This window comes from Syngnathus floridae, chromosome 7 (genome assembly GCF_059516105.1).
Source record: "Syngnathus floridae isolate MCC-2025c chromosome 7, RoL_Sflo_1.0, whole genome shotgun sequence".
Classification (NCBI taxonomy): Eukaryota; Metazoa; Chordata; class Actinopteri; order Syngnathiformes; family Syngnathidae; genus Syngnathus; species Syngnathus floridae.
Window position 1 is genome coordinate 17,668,231 of NC_142419.1, and position 15,541 is coordinate 17,683,771.

Consider the following 15,541-nt stretch of genomic DNA (forward strand, 5'->3'; position numbering starts at 1 on the left):
TTCGATGACCCATCTAATTTGTAGTCATATTTTTCCACAGTTTGTCACACAAACCCGCCACCTGTTGAGTTTACCGCCAAAACACGTGAATGCTACTTGATTGATTTCAAGTCATTATTACCGCGGCGTGCTCAAGTCAATGCATCATCAGGCCTTTCGCCATATTTCACCCGCTCCTAAAATAGCCAACAGCACATCAGAAGATCGGACAAGGTCTTAGCTGACCTGTGTACGTTTTGCACAGGTGAACAGAGCTGCAGGAGGGGGGGAGGGGGCGGAGTTTGATAGACGCCGGTCGGAATAGCAAGCGTAGCAGCGAGGGATAAGGGGGGCACTACAAGGATTAAGGTGGGAATGGAATAAGGGAGGCGTGGGAGCAGGTTGGGAATTTAGAAGTGAGACAGTTTGTGGAAAAAAATAAAGAAGCACACGTCCGCTCTCCTCTGGCATTTTAAAGAGGGATGGGAGACTTAGGGAGCGGCGTTGATAGGAATCAAATTAACGCTGCGGAAGAGGAAAGAAAAAAAGTGTATGATTCTTTCCTCCCCAGCCGTCCTCCGGCCGTAATAGCCTGATAATTGCACTTTAGTTCTCCGACATTCAGGCGGCTGGTTTTCTCCTCGCCACGACGCACGACTCCCCGCACCCCGTGCGGCCACACATTTGCATACTGGATGTGTCACTTGCATAAATTACCGCTGCCACTTTAAGCACCCAGCCCGCCAAAATAGCAATCATTCTTTACAGCCAAGTGGCCCTGCTTTGTGTGTACGTGTGTACGTGTGTGTGTGTACGTGTGCGTGTGTACGTGGAAGCTTGTTGTGACGATTAATATTTTTCGGTGAAGCAGTCCTCTCTAATGGGCTGGTTGTATACCTTTCACTTCTCATTAGACTCACTGCAGACTGTAATGACTCTGGTTTTATCTGTGTCTCTCTTGCTGTCTGCATATGTATCTGTGTGTGTGCGTGTGTGCGTGTGTGTCTGTGTGTGTCTGTGTTAAGAGATACAGCGTACTGCTTTGGTTGTGAGTTCATTACATCTGATTGAAGCAGCTTTGGTGTGTGCACTATATAGTACTCCAAGTGTCTCCTTTGTCTTTATCTTTCAATGTGCCTGTGTGTGTAAATGTACACGTTTTTAGGCACTTGTTGGGACCGTGTAGCTTTTTGTCATGTCAGCCTGCTTTGTACGATGAATGCAAATTTGACATGCATTATCGTGGCATAAAATATTCTGCATATATATGCTGTGTGTGCGTGTGTGTGTGTACATGTGTGTACTTTTGAATTAAGAAAGAGCTGAAGGGTGACAGGTTGTTTGTTTGCCCGTTGTAATTTGTTCAATACACACTAATTGCTCTAATTTAGATGTCTTATTTGTCTTTGGTTGTGTGTTTGTCTTTGTGTTGTGTGTGTGCACAGTCTTTGGACGGCTTCGTGTTTGTGGTCAGCCAGGAGGGACGTTTTCTTTACATCTCAGAGACAGTTTCTATCTACTTGGGACTCTCGCAGGTAAGGTAAACTCGACGCGTACACAAGCCGCCATCATTCATTCGGTCAACTTCATTAATCTTTCATTCGTGTGAAACCTTGCTTTTGTTTTTTTGTCTTTTTCATTGGAATGCGTGGAAATAGAATCCTTGACACCATGAACCATTTATAGCTTTTTTTAATTATCACGCAAGTGTAAAACATGCGTGTGCGTGTCTTTGATGGCTCAACGCACACACGCCGCTCTTCTCCGAGCATCTCCTCCGCTCTCTCCTTAGCTCCCTCGCTCTCCAGGTGCTCACCTCTGTTGATTGCCTGTGGCCTCTTGTACTGTGAATGTTAAGTCCTGCCATTTTGCCCAGATGCATAAATAATAACAGTAATTACTGGCCCAGCAATCAAAGTGTCGCCCCAGCACGCTGGGCCTGTCTAGGGGAACAAATCGATAGGCATCTTAAAAGCCACATTGATTGTAGGGAGGGGGAAAAACACCAAGGGGGATGGCATGATAGATAGAGACAGTCGGGAGGGGAAGAGAGAGAAAGAGAGGGGGGGTCGAGGGAGGAGGGGGCTAGGGGCTGAGGTGTGATAAGGGAGGAATGTTTCAAAGCGGGAAGGAGAGCGTTACAGAGGGAGAGAGGGAGAGAAAAAAAGGGGGAAATGAGCTGAGCGCGACAATAATGGATGTAAATTAGAGTCATTTTAATTGTGGGAATTGGCTGTGATTGAAGGTCTGCGGGCGGCCATGTTAAGTAAACTGATTTTTCCTCTTAATCTGAGTACAGTAATCACACGCCGAAACATCGGTGGTCATTGCGCTAGGCTCGCACCTGTCCTTTATCTCATGGCTGTCGAATTTTATTTAGCTGTGCTGGAATATTCTCTGTAACTGTAGATGGTAACCGCTGCAAAGGATTTTATTAGAGGCATTTTATATATATTTTTTGTCAACAATGAAGCCTAACTTTTGCTGGACCAGTCCTCACAATCACTGAAAATGATTCTTGTTTTTAAATCTTCAATTGGGTATTTTAACCCACAGCAAAAAATATAATCATTTGCTCATAAAATCCGTTAGCATTAGCAATGAGCCAAACATGTCCAGCAAGCTGTCAGGATTTGGTTTATTTATATAAACATGGAAACTTTGACTCATCTATTCTAATCATCTGCAAATGCAAAGTTCATTTTAAAATCTCAGATTTTCAGGGGTGAAATGGGGACATCTCAAAGAACAGTCCAAAAAATATGTAAGCGTTAAATCGAAATTGTACACCTGGACCTGCAGCGTAAATCCAACCGAAGGCACGGACAGCGTACCTGTGCCCTTTAAATACTACTTAACATGAAGAAAGAGAGGAAGGATTAGCAGATACAGGCGCAAACCTTGAAGCTCAGGATTGACCCTCACGTACATGACACGCGTGTCCATATAGTAAAAATGCATGAGAGAAAACAAAACCAAAAGGTGACGAGCGGGGGAAACAAGGGAAATCGACAGAGAAAAGATGAGCAGGCGACTACGAGTGCGTAAATAGAGTTTTAACGTGCGGCGGGGAAGGAAATTCGCCGTGGGATTGCCGAGGTAAACAAGACAGCCGGGCTTGGGTGGAGATGCTAATAAAACAGAGCTGTTCTTATCAGCTGAGCAGATGGCCGAACCCATCACATCTCCTCAAACAGGACCTGAGCCATCAGCATTCTAATGAAATTATTTATGATCGCAGATTACGCCCCAAACCTTCAGCATACAACGTCGCGTTTACCTTCCCCCCCCCCCCCCCCCCCCTTCCACTCAAGAAAAAAAAAAATGACAGGCTTTATGGTAGGAGGCAGGATATATGAGGTAGTGCGCTGCTGTGTTTATGGAGAAAAGACGAAGAGGGAACGGGAAGTCTGGCGAACACACACACTTTGGTGGTGCTCGCAGGGGAGACGGTAAGGACGGACAAACAAACGAGAGCAAGTGTGTAACTGGTGGTTTGTTTTAGAGGGCATGTGGGGAGGGGGGGTGGGCGCCCCGCCGCCTCTCGTCCCTGACGTCTGACCCCTCTGACCCCGGGTCCCTCCCCTGACAGGGGGGGCGGCTGCTTAACCGGCTTAGCCCGGGTCACACACCTTGACCAAGGGCACAACCGGCCCGTACGCCAGCCGCCCCGCCTCCCGCTCCCCAGACGCCCAATGGTATCATTGCTCCTCTCACCGGGGTCCCCCGACCTGGAATAAGGCCGTGCGCCAGAGTGCATGATGGGAAGCAGCGGAGGGTGAGAGGATGGATGAAATCAAGGAGATTGGAAGTGGGGGGTTGTAGAAAGGGGATAAATGGGGAAAAGAGAAGAGAGGAAGGATGCTCGGACCAGGGAGGAGAAGAGAATTGATCTGGGAATGGTTAGTATGCATCCCCCACTCCCCCCTCCCCCCTCCCTTCCTTAACCCCCCCTCTTGCCCTCCCTCCTCGCCTCTCTCCTCTCCCATCAGTCAGTGAGGACTGCGAGTGTGTTGTGGACCACTGCCCGGATGCCTCATACATATTAAAGCCCCCTTGCTATTATTTATATCATGTCTCTCCTTCCCCCCTGCTCGCTGCCCTCCTCCACCTCGTGCTCCTCATCCTCCTTCCTCCTCCTATTCTTCTTCTTTTCCTCCTTCTCATCCCGATACATACGTACATGTACGCGCAGGGCACGCAAACAATGGTATTAAAAACTGGCTGTCTAGCCGTACACATGCACTTGAATGATCTGGGTCTCTCCTCACGTCGCCATCACCTCCCTCCCCCCCCCCTTCCCCCTTCCAGCGCGCCACATCCTATACCTGATTTTTATGTCTGAGCCTGACTCATCCTCTCAATGGCTGCGTCTGCTTCTCATCTCCTCCTCTCTGTCTGATCTCTGTCTTCAATCCCTCCCTCCCTCCCTCCTGCCAGTGATGGAGTGATAGTATTCGCATATGTCTTAAGCCCCCCCCCCCCTCCGTGGCCCCATCACCGTAAAGCCCATAAGGTCCTGTTTGTCTCTCGATGTTGTCTCCAATACTTCCAAGGGGCGATGGGATTTTGTATCTTTCAGTGGAGCAGAGGTGAACTTATTGTCCTTCTATAGAAAGAAAGAAAAAAAAAATCATTCCCCGTGCAGGGAGATGTGTGAAATCCAGGTTCATCCCACAAGCCATGTCCATCTCGAGCCTCTTGATGAAAACTTTAAATGTTTAAAGAGAATGAATAAGTCCGTTTGGAATCAAAAGGAAGTCAAAGTCAACTTCTGCGCCCTCTTTTTTGCTGCCTAATGAAGGGAATTAATTCTGTGTATTTTTTATCTTGTGGAAATAGACGTTTTAGTACTCTGCACAGGAGCTGGGCATTTAAAGAAAAATCCATCATTTCAAAGTTGGTTTACATGTGAAGGAAAATGTACAAGTTCATTGCCCTTTGCGTAGACGCTGCTCAGTCCAAATAGGATTTAGTTATTGCCAAATATTCAGTACCCAGTTGCCATCCAATGCTGATCACATTATTAATGTGTTTTTTTTTTTTTTTTTTTTAAATACCTGATGAAAGTGGATTAACCAACGAAAAGCACTGATAGCTTTTTTGTTAACACGTTTAAACGGACGCGCATAGATTCTAAAACAAATCAAATTCAAAATTCATCCACACGACAGTAAGTGTTGCTTTCAGTGCGGTGGACTCGATGTTAGCGGCGAAAATGGAGTTTCACTTTGCGGCGCTGCCCTGAAACTAGCATCCAAGTTGCTAAAGCGAGCAAAGCTAATTGCCATCCATTGCATACATAAGGCGGCTAAGAAAATTATTTCTAAAACGAATTTATAAATATATGGATATTTTCAAATCAAATGCTGGAGTATATTAACTGAAAGAAATTTCTGACTGGGTCACATCACCCGCTAGCCCCGGCGTAGCGCCGCCATGATACTCAGACTCGCACAGCCTGTGTTGTCTCTTTGAAGCAGTAGATTGGGGGGGGAAATGGCCATCGGCCAGTATGTCGGAGACTCCCAACACGTATCCCATCACTGCTCGCACCTTAGCGGCGTGGCTGCTTTTCGGCGGCTGTCCTTGAGGGCCTGCTAAAGCTCCCATAAAGCCCGCAGTAAATGGCTCTAATCCGGTAATAAATGGCAGTGTCCTACAGACAAGGGTGTGAGGCTGCTGCAGCCACGCCGTTATCAGATGGAATCCTATTGGCACGCACAATCACACGCACACACCTTCACAAATGTAATGGAAACCCAGTGTACATCACACACACACATGCGCAGGTTCATTTCCACGCTCAGCGTCGGGCTCAGTGGCACCTGCTCCGATTGTGCCGCTTTTATGGATGCCATGCGACAGCGGCGCCATTATTGCCTTTAAATGATTGGAGATTTGACTATGATGTATTGTGATGATGGGATCACGCCGGGTGCTATGAGCTCTTTATGCCTGCCGGGATGGACTGCCGGCAGCGACTAAATGAAGGAGCAGGGTGGGACGTCAGTGTGGAAGAAGAAGAATAGTGATGCCACCTCAGGAGATAGTTAGAGTTCAACCGTTTTTAATCAGCGGATACAATTGATTTTTATCTTGCTTGGTTATTTGAGTAATACTGTCGTCACTTGCTCCTCTGAGACGCGGGGGGTGGGGGGGGGGTTGTCGTACAAGCGCCACACTCCTCGTTGAATTGTAACCCACAGCAAGGTTTTCATTTTCCTGTCATAACACATATTGATTTTTCTTGGTGGCGCTGTGTTCAGTGTGTGCTTTTTGTTTTGCTTTTGTGAACAAGAGTGTGCGTCCGCCCTCAGGTGGAGCTGACGGGCAGCAGCGTGTTCGACTACATCCACCCGGCCGACCACGTGGAGATGGCCGAGCGGCTGGGGATCAGGCCCCACTTGCGGGCCGAGGCCGGCTGCCAAGTGGGCCCCGAGAGCGCGCCCTCAAGTTCGGCCTCCGCCTCCTCCCTGGCCGGCACGCCCGAGCCCAGCGGTACGCCACCCGCGGCGCCCAGCGAGATGAAGGTCCGTGATTAATCCGACGCTCTGTCATCCTCAGCAGCGCCATCCAGTCCTCACTCTTCCGCTGATGAACCTCCCGATCGCGGATTCTTCATTCGCATGAAGTCCACGCTCACCAAGAGAGGGCTGCACGTCAAATCGTCCGGATACAAGGTCGCTCGTTATTTCTTCCATACAGTGCACCGCACCGGGAACTTCGTTAGGCACGCAAAAGAAAATCTGCTCTTGCAAATATGCACAGCTGGCATATTCATTTAACAATATCAAAGTTAAAAATCTCACAATGTTCTTTATTTACCATACATCACACTGTTAAAATCAATTTTCCCTGCGTTAGCTTCTGTCGTAATTTTAGTCTTTTGGTGAAAAATGCTAATGCATGTTTTACTCATTTTTATACATGTTTTTTTTTTTTACGTGTAAAGGTTTTAATGCCATGCATAGCAGCTGCTGAGCCTACTTTTTGAACCCAAGTAAAGATTTGCTTGTGTCCCCCGATTCCGAAATAGATCTAAACTGGAAAACCAACCATAAAAGACCACACCTAACCTGAATTTAAATGAAAATGCTCTTTTTGCCTGCAGGATAAAACTGCATTCAGTTTTTTAGTGCGATGGACTGATGACACAATAAACCTGACTTGGGACCATTTGGCAGTTGACCTTGTTTTTATAAGCCAATGTAATCTAGCCATGCATTTCCTATTGCTGGAGTCTATCACAGCTGAGTCACACTCCGGACAATATGTCAATTGCAGGGTGTGTTCTACACAAAACACACATTCACTCCTACTAACGTGCATATTTTTACCAGGTTCCAGGAAAAACCTCATCAAAACACAAAGGCAACATTCAAAGTCAAAACTGAGCATTTTTTATGTTTTTGCAGTGCGTCATTGATTGTGCAGGTGTACCTAATGCCGTGTCCTCCGTGTCCTTGCTTTTTTTTTGCATGAAGGAATAACAAGCAGTGCCTTGTCACTTTGTTTTGCTCTGCTAGTGTTTCACAGCAGTGTCAAGATGGTCGTTTTCACCGTGTTTTATTGCTTTGACCTTATTTCACACTGAATAGCTGCGCGCCGCCTTTTATTGCTCCGCAAAGCCAGAGCTGCTGCATTCTTTTTTCTAAATGGGATTCTATTCACTAGTTTGGATCCAATCGTATTAGCATGTGTTAATTGTTTTCCTCTCGTTTTGTGTGTGCATGTGTTTGTTTGAACGATCAGGTGATCCACGTGACGGGTAGAATCCGCTATCGGCTCGCCATCGTCCCTGGCGCAGCACGGTCCATGCCCCGGCCGATGGGGATGGTGGCGCTGGCTCACACGCTTCCGCCTTCCACGCTCAACGAGGTCCGCATGGAGAGTCACATGTTTGTCTTCAGGGTCAACATGGACCTGCAGGTCACGTACTGCGAGAACAGGTGAAGTGTCATAGTAGTTATTTCACCTGTAATTGCCCCCTCGTGATGATCAAAAAGTGTGGCGAGAGTACTGCTGGTGGTACGTGGGCTCCCTCTAGTGGTATGTAAAAGTATCACCAAATTAATGTTCAAACTACTCTTAATGTTAGTTGTTCTGATTTAGTCAGTTGTCTTTCCCCTTTAAGTGCATTTGTATTCCTGTATTTTGTATTTCCTATATTTTAAAAAATAATTACATTTATTTTCCACTCAATCAAGTCAAGTCAAGTCAAGTCAAGTCAAGTTTATTTGTATAGCCCTAAATCACAAACAGTCTCAAAGGGCTTCACATAGCCAAAAATTGACAATTATTCTCAAATCTCAATATTGCAATTGCGATTTTAAATTCATTTGAGTTGACTGACTGAGCGATTGTGTATACCTGCAGGATATCTGACTACATGGACCTGACGCCCGCAGAGGTGGTGGGGCGCACCTGTTACCATTTCATCTATGTGGAGGATCTGGAGAACCTGCGGCAGAGCCATGAAGACTGTGAGTGTCCTCGCACACACTTTTCAAGGAACGCCTGTTGAGTCCATTCTGTTCTGGTGTCATTGGCGCCCTCTAGTGCCTCCACCAACAAACAAAGTCTTTTAAATTTGACATTTTTTTTTGGGAGCGATTAACATGGTAGAGCGACTTGGCCCGCGTTTAAGGCTTTTCCTCCCCGTCTCCTCATCTCAGTGTTGCGGAAAGGCCAGGTGGTGACGGGCTACTACCGCTGGCTCCAGAAGCGAGGCGGCTACCTGTGGATCCAGTCCACCGCCACCGTGTCCATAAATCACAAAGCGCCCCACGAGCGCAACGTCATCTGGGTCAACTGCGTCCTCAGGTCAGTTTGGAGAGCAAAGCGGAGCACCACGCTGTGTTCACACGAGCTTTGAAGGCAAGAGTGATGGAATGAGGTTTGACTGAGTCCAACCGCTGATGAGGGTACCTGCAAAATGTTGGCGACATGAAAGAAAACGCATCATCGGGGCCCATTAAAGTTGATGGCTTAAGCGCTGACAGATATTCAATGGTGAAAAATGCCAAAAGGCACTCATCTACGGCCTTGGCGTTATCACCTGAGCACAATACAAGAGCTGGACATGTTAGTCCTAAAAAGTCTATTTCAGCCCTGTAACATTCACACGGCACCTCAAAATAGGATGTATGGAAATAATGATTCAATTAGCATGCATTGCACATAAAGGTTAACTCAAAGTTGTAGCTAAATGTTTAAAAACAGGCAATTATAACAATTTAAAGTGCTGTACGTGAAAATTAAATACTATCAAAAAAGTTTTACTTTGATGTTTATTTCTATAATACTCAAAGGATTTTTTTCTCTCTAATACATTTTTATAGTTTGGTAAATTCTTTAGTGCAATCTTGATTTCATTATTTTTTAATGTATTGATGTTGGTTTATTTATTTATTCGTTTGTGGAATTTTCATTTCTATATAATTTATGTAAGAGGTCTCATACGAGGTATACTGGAATCGATCAAGTTCATTTCTTTTTCATTTCTCACATCGTTATATATGTAGAACATTTTTATGTACTGTATCTTCTGGTATTTATTTTTTTTTTCCCTTTTTGAACAGAATTCCATTTTATGTATATTATATGAACTACACCCTTCCATTTTTTTAAAAATCTATTTATTGTAATTGTTTTAGCAATGTCATGAAACCTTGACGTAAAGAGGTCTCACATGAGGCGTAAGTATAAATACATAGACGGCCACTTTTGCTATTAGGTAATTATTTTGAAATCAATTACGCAACGTTTAATGTCAGACTGTCAGAAGGAAGGACACACTTAATACACAAACATTAGACCACAGCTTAAGCTCAATAATAAATCCCTCACTTTTATTTCCCTTTTCTCCACGCATTCATTAGGAAACACACACACGTGAAGTGCATAATACCGTGTTGAGTCGGCGGAGCAGTCAGACAAAAACAAGAGAAGGCTGAATGTCGATGCTAATTGGGCTGAGGCCGTATAATTACGACCAACGGATGTCAGAATTTTGGGGCTTGAATAGTGTTTTAGTTAATTAGCGCTGTAATTACAAGAGCTCATTAACTTGTCCAACAGCCTCGTCTATTTGGTAGAAAAGCGTGCCTCTTGCTTGCTAGGTGGGCGCTGTGCTGTGTGTGTGTGTGCGTGCTTCTCACGTGCCACTGTTTGGGCTTGGCGTGTGATGTTGACGTGACAAAGGCGGCCCACTTATTAGAGGTTGCCGCAAGAGTGATTACTCCCTTAAATTGGCATCTCCTCTCCGTGATTCATTTTGATTTTTCTTTACGCCAACAGTCGAACGGAGCTGCCCGACACGCCTCTAGATCTGCTGCAGCTGCCGGAGAGCGTCAGAGCCGAGCGACTTCGAGTGAGCTCCCCTCCCACAAACACCTCCCCGCAGGGCCGAGGTAGGACATTGCAACATCCCATAATAGTTTTATTGAGACAAATCTTATTTTCCAGCGTATGCCACCACAACATGCACCCAGAAATATTGTAGCATTCCATTCCAATTCATGCTCCTCCTCAGGCTCCCAGCCAGCAAAGAGCTCAGCGGGGAAGAGCGACCCTGACACGAAAAGCCGAGAGAAGTTCACCACCGCCGCCGCGCAATCCGAGAGCAGGAGGAAACGCCTGCTGAGGTCCGAGCCCGAGGGCGCCCCCCCTGAGAGTCGCCGCCGTCTGGACGAGCTGCGGCACGCCGAGGAGAGCGTCTCGGCCTCCTCGGACCTGGCCAGCGAGAGCGAGGGCGAGGAGGACGAGGAGGAGGAAGACGAGGAGCCCGAGTGGGAGCAGGGGGAAGACGGCGACAAACTGAAACAAGAAGACGGCGGTGGAGGGAAGTCGAGCAGGGGGGCCGACGCCCCGACGAGAGGCGACAGAGGAGGGCGGGTGCACAACGGGCGAGCTGTGATCCAGCAGCTAAAGAGCGTGGTGACCCCGTCCGCCAGCATCAAGACGGAACACGAGGCCCTGGCCACCGGGGGGCGCTGGGGCTCTCACAGCAGCCAGCCCCAGCCCTCTCACGCACACACCCCCTCCAGCAGCCTCAACGGCGACAGCCCCAATACCCCGATGCCGGACTCCTCCTCCAGCAGCGAAGCCCCCCCGAAAGGCCTCTTCACCCCTCCCTCCCCGGCCTTGTCACCCGTCATGCCCGTGTCGTCCCCCCTGCCGCGTGAGGAGCGAGCGGCGCCGGGGGCGGTCGGTCGGGGCGGCGGGCCGGGCGGCGGCGGCGGCCCCGACTTGGAGCTCCTCCAGAGACTTGCCGCGGGGGGCGCAGCGGGACGGGTCCTCTTCCACCCCCTGGCCCTGGGACCCCAAGGCCCCCAGAGCCTGTACGCCCCTAGCACCATCCGCTACGCTCCCCCCGAGCTGCCCCCCAGCCACCACCACGGCGTCGGACACGGGGACGGGCTGCAGCTGCGCTCAGACCACCACAAGGGGCCCCCGCCGGCCTTCTTCCCCCACCTGCAGCGATTGGCCGGCTTGCCGCCCTTCAGCGGCTTCTCTCCGTCGGACAGCCCCTTCCCCTCCGGACTTCCCTTCTGTATGAACGGATTGCGGGGGGCCGCCGGCTCTGAGGAGGACTGAGATGAGGAGGGAAAAAAAAGACGTTGAAGTGTGCAAGTGTCAGGACATTAAGCCTCGGAGGACGTCGCTAATTGGACTTGAACGACCACGATGTTAAAAGTGTGACACGTCGCCGCTGGGGGAACGTTTCTATCGCCGCCGGACAGGCTGACAGCGACTCTTGGAAACTAAAAAAAAACAAAAAATAATAATCAGATGGCTTCTGATTGGAGCTCCCTGGAGACTTTTGCAACAAAATAATCAACTCGCCGGACCACTTCTGCGTTTCTTCCGCTCAGAGAAGCCATATTGTAAATAGAGACAACAACCATGATGACCCTCAGCTCACACAGCAAGCCCCCCCCTCCCCACCCATTCTCAACCATCACCCCAATTAACCCAATTAACCCTCTCACAGTAAAAAAAAAAAAAAAAGAAAAAGACACTTGTTGGAGTGGATTTTTATTACTGCAGTATTATATAATTAATCTCTTTTGGGGTGACATTTTGATTCTAGGGTTTCCTTCAAACTGAATGGAGGTGATTTTTGTATTCTAATTCAAAATCGTTACAAAAAAGGAGTCATATTAATTAAAAGCACATTGTTGGGGACAAACATATAATAATAATACACCCAGACATTCCATCATATATAAGGGAGGAAATGCAATTGAAACAAAATGCTTTTTTCTTGACGATTAATGTGTCATAATGTTTGTGTATGAAAGCCATCATTTCAATTGTGTTGTTTCCGCATAGAGCACTCTAAAAACATTTGGGTCAAAAAAAGCACTTTGGGTTTTGTATTAAATGATCCCCAAAAAAACAACAAACCCCCAAAGTTGGGTCAAATTGACCCAAGTAGCAGTCGGTCCATTTTGACCCAAATTGGGTTATCTTTGACCCCCACCCCAAAAAAAAAAATTAATTGGTTTGTACTAAAATACCCCCAAAAGTAGTAGTCTCTTCCTTTTTTGCCCCAGACCGAGTTATTTTTGACCCAACTGTTTTTAGAATGAGGCAATAAAATAATCATTTCGAGGGAAATTGTCTGAAAAATAATTAGGTCAAAAATAACTCGGATTATGTGTCAAAAAGGAACTTTGGGTGTTTATTGTTTTGTGCAAAGCAACCCCAAAACTTGGTGAATTTTTTTTACTGGTTTATGTTAAATTTTGACAGGTTTCCTTCATCATTTTAAAAGGTGGAAAAACGTTCTTTTTATTTTTAGCACTTAACTGAAAATTCAAACTGGAAGCACTTCACGCAGCTTAACGCGGTCCTGTTAAAACAGAAAACAACGCAAGAGCGCTCGCAATATCGTAGCCGCTCGGCCGTGCAGCCGAGGGAATAAATAGTCATTGATGAAGTAACGGAGCATAAAAACGGGTCATAAAATGACAGCCATTAAAGTCACAGTCGGGTCAGGAGACACTTTCGGTGTCAGTCGACTGGGGAATAAAAGCCCCATCCGTCACTTTTACATGTGCTGGGGTTTCACTTGAATAGAAGAGGTAAAAAAAAAAAAAAAAAAAAGGAAACTTCAAGTCATTTTCACTGATAGTTTTTACAAAAAAAAAAAAAGGACCCAGCCAGAACTGCTATAAAACTGTGAAAAATGTGATGAGATTTAAATGATTCTTTAAATCTTCACCTAGTTTGAATACTAGTATAAAAATGAAGCCTATTTGAATTCTTCAGCACTTTGAGAGCCTGCAAATAAATATGTAAAGTTACAGCGACGTTCATTTTATCTGCTGTGGTCAAAAAATGTCATGCCTGTTTGTCCTTTTTCTTTTTTTCCCCCCCCCCCCCACTGCTCAATTGTGCTGAAATATACAAATTCAGAAAATGTGAACAATGTTTGACATAATGCACTTGTCATAAGAGTGAGCACACAGATTCTGGAAGTGCGTGCGAGTGTGTGTGTGTGTGCGTGTGTGTGTGTGTGTGTCATTTTTAATTGAATTAAATAGCTAACCCTTTTGCCTATCACTGTGAATCTAACGTTATCCTCGCATCCTTGTGAATACTCCAGCCGCTTATCGAACAAAATGAATAATGTAAAGAAAAAAAAAGAGAAGCAGTGATACAGATGACAATAACAATAAAATATTCCAGTTACTAGAGGAGCTCAGTCTCTTCTCTGGCGTTATTTGTTATGTATTTGTTTTGATTTTCTGTGCAAATGAATTTATGATTGTATTTTTTTTCTGTGGATGGGCACAGGTTTGGCTTGTTAGTTGTTGCATCATTCATCATGTTGTTCAAAAACATCAATCTGAGCACTTAACTTATAAACACACACACACACACACACACACACACACACATCTGTAACGTCGTATGTCTGAGCCAACATAAAATGCAATTAATTAGATAATAAGAGCTCTCATCGAATGTTATATTTTTATTTTTAATTACACAAGTTATTTGAGGCACTTTTTATATTTGACTAAACATACTTAATCATTTACAAATAATTAAATAAAAAGAAAATAACTACTTGTTTGTTTTATAAAAGTAAATATGGTGTCAAATTTCTAATCTAATAAAATATATTCTATACATAATTGTTTTCTAAACATACATTTTTGCTTTCAATGTACAAAAATTATTTTATGTCACAAGTTTTATGTCACACTTAGACGTACATTTGTCTTCTGTCGGGATAATTTTGTGGTAGTATAATTTGTACATTTTGAAGATGATATTTAGATTGTTTTGTAGAAATTTCATGCACTAATTTCACCTGCCTTTTCTGAATCACTTCTGATGTTTCACGACATCAAGGTAGTGAAGCTCATGGACTTTGGGGAAAAAAAAAACTTACTACACTAAATTATATATTGTGCTGTGCATCAACTGAACAGTGTGTATATTTCACACTCTCACAAATTAAAAAAAAAAGTAAAGTTTTAAAAAAAGACAAAACCTTTGGGACCAAATATGAAAGGCTGCTTCTATCTTGGAAATATTCTATACGAATTGTCTCCAAGGTGTCCCCTGGAGGAGACAGAACAATCCACGAAGCATCATACTGTGCTATATTTCTTTAAGGGAAACAGAAGTATTCAATTTTGACACAAAGCCACGCGGTGGGAATTGATAGATTCAACAAAGACTAAATGGGTTCAGAAATGAAGACAAAAACACAATATGGATGTACGGACGTTTGTCTTCTGAGAGATCATACGCAAGCGTGCCTTGCCAGTGTGTGCACGTCTATGCATGTGCGAGATGTCTGAAGCAGCCCCAGGGAGGGGCTCTGACATTGAAGACGGGTTAAATCCTGTTTTACATTCAAGTGGCAGGCCCAAGTTCATTAGAGTGAGGATCATTCCTCCTCAAGACCAAAGGAAGCGCATACTAAACAAGAGCAGTTGTTGGGGAGAAAATGCCATTGTACGTGCTAAAGCCGATGGATGGATGGATGGAGTGTACACTGCGGTGGCAATGTATGCATGCTGCTCTTTTGCCTTTATCTTCTCATTTTGCTCCCTTTTGTATAGTAAGTGTAGACAACATTTGCACAGCTGAAGTGTACACAAACAACATTATGGCCACAGAAAGAGAAGAGCCGAGAAGGTTGTAAATAGCTTGATAAAAACATACGGTAATGACATAACTAAAAAGAAAAAAAAAATCCACTCTTTCTTCTTTGTTTCATTCATGCAATTGAAATACATAAACCTTACCAATTAGCGCTAAAAAATTCAGTGTAGCTCAAAGGTATGTTACATTGGCGCACTGTTGCTTTTCGTTAGCCTGCAAACAGCAATTCCCTTTAAATGTTTGCATTAAGCTAGCAAATTTGAAGACACTTTTAAATACAAAATGTGTCAATCTTGTGGTTTAACATTGAGTTGGACACCAAATTTCAGATGGGATTAAAGTGTTTGAAGCTTCTTTTTTTTAAGACTTGCTCTCTAGCAACTGAACTTCGGCAAATATTGAGTTGACTAAAGCTGCGAAAGAAAAA

At 45.2% G+C, this 15,541-nt stretch overlaps 1 protein-coding gene across 5 annotated transcripts in view; it reads left to right on the forward strand.

Annotated features, from left to right (window-relative positions):
• The window catches only part of npas1 (neuronal PAS domain protein 1), a 60,143-nt gene extending 46,452 nt beyond the window's left edge, over positions 1 to 13,691 (forward strand). For 4 of the 5 annotated variants that reach the window (XM_088381407.1, XM_088381408.1, XM_088381406.1 and 1 more), the window contains 8 exons: positions 1,425 to 1,514; positions 6,300 to 6,480; positions 6,547 to 6,662; positions 7,735 to 7,931; positions 8,359 to 8,465; positions 8,658 to 8,805; positions 10,282 to 10,394; positions 10,517 to 13,691. In XM_088381407.1, coding sequence (XP_088237533.1) covers positions 1,425 to 1,514; positions 6,300 to 6,480; positions 6,547 to 6,662; positions 7,735 to 7,931; positions 8,359 to 8,465; positions 8,658 to 8,805; positions 10,282 to 10,394; positions 10,517 to 11,580 — 2,016 coding nt within the window. In that variant the 3' untranslated portion in view covers positions 11,581 to 13,691. The remainder of the gene's footprint in view (positions 1 to 1,424; positions 1,515 to 6,299; positions 6,481 to 6,546; positions 6,663 to 7,734; positions 7,932 to 8,358; positions 8,466 to 8,657; positions 8,806 to 10,281; positions 10,395 to 10,516) is intronic. The other variant, XM_088381411.1, reaches the window with a different exon arrangement.
• The last annotated feature ends 1,850 nt before the right edge of the window (positions 13,692 to 15,541 follow it).